Raw genomic sequence first — 4,687 nt, 5'->3', positions numbered from 1 at the left:
CCATGAGCATGGAGTCCTCCCTTGGGAGAGAGCCCTGGTTTGTAAGATTTATTTGAGTGGGCACAAACTTTACCCTCAAATTGGTCTCCCGCATTTCACTGTTGGCAATTTTGGATCTCTGTTCTTCTCAGAAGCCTCAGATATCCTGTTGCAACTCTTTGCTTGTTCCCACACATATGCTGACATAGAGCACGTCTTGTGGTGGTTAATGATTTTCTCCCCCTAATATTTGGGATTGAAGGGATGCCTTGCCACCTAATTTTGTTATAGATATTGTTCCTGGGATTTTGATTTTGCAGTGCAGTTCCTCGGTTTTTATGTGGAAAATGGAACTATCTAAAATCTATGCTTCCGTTACTACTTCTATTTTCCCAGAATTCTCAAATTCCTTTTAAAACACTCCGGCTCACTTACCATGGCCCTTCATCTTTGCGTCTAGGAGTAAATTGACGGAAAAAACATGTGAACGAGACAGTGTACCCTGTACGTGTATGTACATGTGGGTTTATTTGGGGAAGTGAGGTACAGCTGCTGACAATGTGGCAATATATGTATATAGGTGCATCCTAAAAGTTCAGTGTTTTGACTTTGCACATTTTAACCATGGGAAGTTTTCCCTTTGGTTTGTGGCATCGCACTGTTTGTAGAACCAGTCTTTATTTTTGAATGTATTTTTGTCTCTTGGAATGACACTGACACTACAACATTGCTAATTACCCTGTGAGGGGTTAGTTTGTCTACAACTATTTTGTTCCCCCCTAGAATCCACAGCTCTACAGATTCTGGGGAATATTGTGCTTTAAGCTGTCTTTGGAATATTTTTGTTGGCCACATACTTCAGTTCACTTTTTGTTACGGGCCCACATAGGCCCAGTATCATTTCCAGGCTTCTCGAACAATTTCCTTTTGTCACTTACCAACCTCTTGGTAAGCTATTTGAAATCTAATAGTCAAAAGCTTGGGACAATAGAAGAGTTGCTTTTAATTGAAGAGAAATTTCTATTAATGTTAGTAGAAATTATCCTCCTTTTCTACTTATGTCATCATCTATTTGTGATTGGTTATCATGGCAACTGAAAACTGAATTATACAAAAATGCAACTTATTAATGGTTCCATCAGGATGCAGATTTTATACTTTTCAAATTTAACAGTAAACTTTTTGAAGTTCAAAAACAGATATGGTAGAGCATACAAACTCAAAAAATAGTTAAAACATTTTCTATGTGTAAGGTATAGACTATAGTTTGTGATATGAAGGGTTGGAAATTAAATGCCTACAATGGTCAGAGAGGTATTAAATGTAGACAAGACCAACTGTAATCAACAGGGGTTGTTGGAGATAAAGTTACCTAGAGAGAATTTAATTTTTCAGTGTTATTATTTATTTTTGAGAGAGAGCAAGAGAGCGCACACGCGCAAGCTGGGGAGGGGGCAGATGATCCAAAGCAGGCTTGCTCTGACAACAGGGAGCCGAGCCCAGCCCGATGCTGCATGCAGGTCTCAAACTCATGAACTGTGAGATCATGACTTGAGTCAAAGTTGGATGCTCAACAAACTGAACCACCCAGGTGCCCCTAGAGAGAATTGAATTTAAATGTTTATAAGGTACTGTGAATGTAACAACAAAAAAAAATGCCTATGCTTGTGTGTGTGTGTGTGTGTGTGCATAAATATATACTGTGTATGACTGTAAGTTTGTGACACTTGATTCAGTGTGAAATAGGTTTATGTAAAATTCTATTGAATTGATTAACCAATTTATCAGTATAATAAAAGAGCCTTAGAAAATTATAGATGAATTATTTTAAAACAAAAACTTCCCACAGAAACTCAAGAAAACTCAGAAACGTTTAGAAGAGTAAGTGAATGGACATTTTTTATAGAAAAAATATATACTTTATTTTCAACTAGAAAGGTGCAAACATGTAACTTTTGGTCACATTCTCAACAAATAAACTGTCCAAAAAACAGTCATAGTCAAAGTAGAAACAAATGCTTCCAGGTGGAAAAACTGATCATCTATACAGAGCCACTCATTTTTTTTTTTTAATAAAGGCCACTTGTTCATTAAAACAAGGCTACCACATTTTCAACTGACAAATTAGACTTCTAAGGACATCACTGCCTCATATTCAGTAAACAATCTGTTTTGATGGAGTATCACTCTGACCAGAATTTCCATTTGAATATCCATTTCATGCTTTGAATTATCAGATAAGCTTTCCATCCTACCTATGGTGTTCAGAATTGAGGCTAACATTTGAAATATCAAAGCATAAAAACATAAACAAAAAGGCACAAACAACTTTAAATTAACTTAGATAACTGTACAAATATATATATATATTTATATATATATATATATATACACACACACACACACACACAAAATATTTACAGTGTCAATAAAAAAAAAAAATCTGGCTTGTTACAGGCAAATTAGCTTGCCACAAGCTGTCCAGTCTAATAGACAGGATTCTGATTCCTGAACAGTGTCATTCAAATCAGAATGTCAGAGCTGAATCTGCTGTTCTGACTTAAAGAAGAACTTGACCCAGCCTCATGAAGGCTGGAGGACACACATCCTAGCCGTTGCTGGAGCTACAGTAGGCAGGTCGGTGAGCATGCTAAAATTTTCCTTCTCAATCACACTCCAAAGAGCAGGCCCCTACCACTTTAAGGTGACAATCATTTCTACAGGTGCCCCCCCCACCCCCCACTGCTCCTCAAGCCACACCTTAGTCTACATTCTGGTGCTCTGTGCTAATGTAGTCCCCCCACCCTGGTCAAGTCTTAACTTTCTTCAAACCAGTGTCTGGGTTGATAAGACTCTTTTGTTTGAATGTCACATGGCACAATATTTTGAATTCGGTGGGACTGTTTCTCTCCCCCAGTTAGAAAAACAGATTTAAATAACTTGTACTACTGAAATCATGTTTACACAAAAATGAGATGTGAATCAGTTCAAGTTATAGCCTAATGAGTTAATGTCTCTCACACTCTCTGGCTTTAGGCCATGTCTCCATACATCTTCCTGTAGTACAGGGACTCAAAGATGTCGTTGTCTCCAGGACAGTTGTAATGGCAGGCACAGGTCTTGATGAACATCATACTCTTCTTCATGAGCTCCCCGTCGGGGCACTTGAACTCCACAGGCAGAGTCGTGGTTCTGTGTGGGGTGCAGCACCGGCCATCTGTGCACACTCCACAGAACTTAGCCCGGTAAGTCTTCACGCTGGTACAGCCAGAAAGCTCAAACTTGACAGGCTTGGAGATTTTGGGGGTACGGATGCACTTTTTGCCCTTCTAAGGAAGACAAAGCAGAAGAAAAAAAAAAAGTCAATGATTGTCTAAGGGGAGTGGCTTTCTTCAAGCTCTGTGTGTTTTAGCCTTATGTTGTCTGACTTTTGTTTATATTTTGAGGAGAGGAAGTTGGACTCTCACTTGCCAGTTTTCCAAAAATAGACATGGCCTCTCTCGGGATGTCTTGAATTAACTAACCGTGTGGAGAATTTCATAGTGGAAAGCTGGTGGTTTCTATTACACAACAGTCCATTCCAGCAAAACAGCTCAACGGTTAGATATTTTTGGAGATAAAAGGTCTATAATAACAAGGATGGGGAAGCCCAACTTTAGTCCTAACCATTATCATTCCATGCAAGTTCGTTCATAGGAGCAGAAAATGTACCTTAATGTTCTCTTCCAGGTCGGCTTCGCAAGGCCTGACCATGCACAGGCGGCTCTGCTTCTCCAGCCTGCAGAAGGCGTTGTCATTGGTAACCCGGGTGGAGATGCCCATCCCACAGGTCTTGGAACAGGCGCTCCACTCTGTGGTCTGGACCAGGCAGTTGGCCCGGATCATAGTTGGGTCTGGGCCAAATGTGTCTTCCAGTCGGTAAGCTGTGAGAGCAGAGCACACAAACACAAGGTAAGACGCCAGGATAAGACATTTCCCCCTTCCCCTGGCAGAGTTAGGAGTCAGCCCCTGGGGGGAGGATCACAACACTGACTTAGAGGAAGATCCAACTCACCGGCGAGGGCAGGGCCAACCACGGTGTGGTCCTTGGGCTCGTCGCACACCCACTCCTCGCAGCATTTCCCTGGCAGCTTGACCCTCCGCGGGAAGGGGCAGTCAGGGCTGGGCAGGCGGACGTCCATGCTGCACAGGGGCACGCAGCCCACCGCCCCGTCCAGGCAAGTGCACTGGTATTTGCAGCTGCTCTGGAAAGACTCGCCGCTCCGGTACACAGTCCCTCCGAAGACGCAGGGGGCACCATCTTTGGCTGAGGGAGAGGAAGGGAACAGGGGTCAGGCATCGGTGGCGGGAGGCGAGTCGGGGGTGCGCGGGGAGCAGGGCTCCGGGGTGGGGAGGGGCGGCCGGGACACCGCCGGAGGCGGCGCGGGGCGAGGGGCCCGGGCCGCGGCGCTTACCGGTGCACACGCCGATCTTGCGGTTGGCCGGGGAGCCGAAGTCGCAGAAGAGGCCCTTGTGTGGGTCGCAGGGGTCGCGCTCCGTGCACAGCTCGCCCAGCTGCTTGGCGCACACGCGGCAGCAGCCGCAGCCGTCCAGCACGAGGCTGACGCCGGCGGGGCAGCGCGGCGCCGGCGCGGTCGCACACTGGCACGGGCCGCCGCAGTCCTGGCCGGCGGCGGGCTGCGGGGAGGAGGGGGCGGTCAGCGGCCGC

General features: G+C 44.9%; 1 protein-coding gene across 1 annotated transcript in view; it reads right to left on the bottom strand.

Moving 5' to 3' along the window:
• Window positions 1–1,875: 1,875 nt before the first annotated feature.
• CCN2 (cellular communication network factor 2) overlaps window positions 1,876–4,687 on the bottom strand; it is a 14,047-nt gene continuing 11,235 nt past the window's right edge. The window contains exons 3-6 of the mRNA XM_040448633.1: window positions 4,434–4,681; window positions 4,034–4,285; window positions 3,691–3,902; window positions 1,876–3,308 (exon numbers count right to left, since the gene is read on the bottom strand). Coding sequence (XP_040304567.1) covers window positions 3,012–3,308; window positions 3,691–3,902; window positions 4,034–4,285; window positions 4,434–4,681 — 1,009 coding nt within the window. The 3' untranslated portion in view covers window positions 1,876–3,011. The remainder of the gene's footprint in view (window positions 3,309–3,690; window positions 3,903–4,033; window positions 4,286–4,433; window positions 4,682–4,687) is intronic.

This window comes from Herpailurus yagouaroundi, unplaced genomic scaffold (genome assembly GCF_014898765.1).
Source record: "Herpailurus yagouaroundi ecotype Mexico unplaced genomic scaffold, PumYag 198, whole genome shotgun sequence".
Lineage (NCBI taxonomy): Eukaryota > Metazoa > Chordata > Mammalia > Carnivora > Felidae > Herpailurus > Herpailurus yagouaroundi.
The sequence above is the reverse complement of the archived record's forward strand: the minus strand, read 5'-3'. Positions and strand labels throughout refer to the sequence as shown.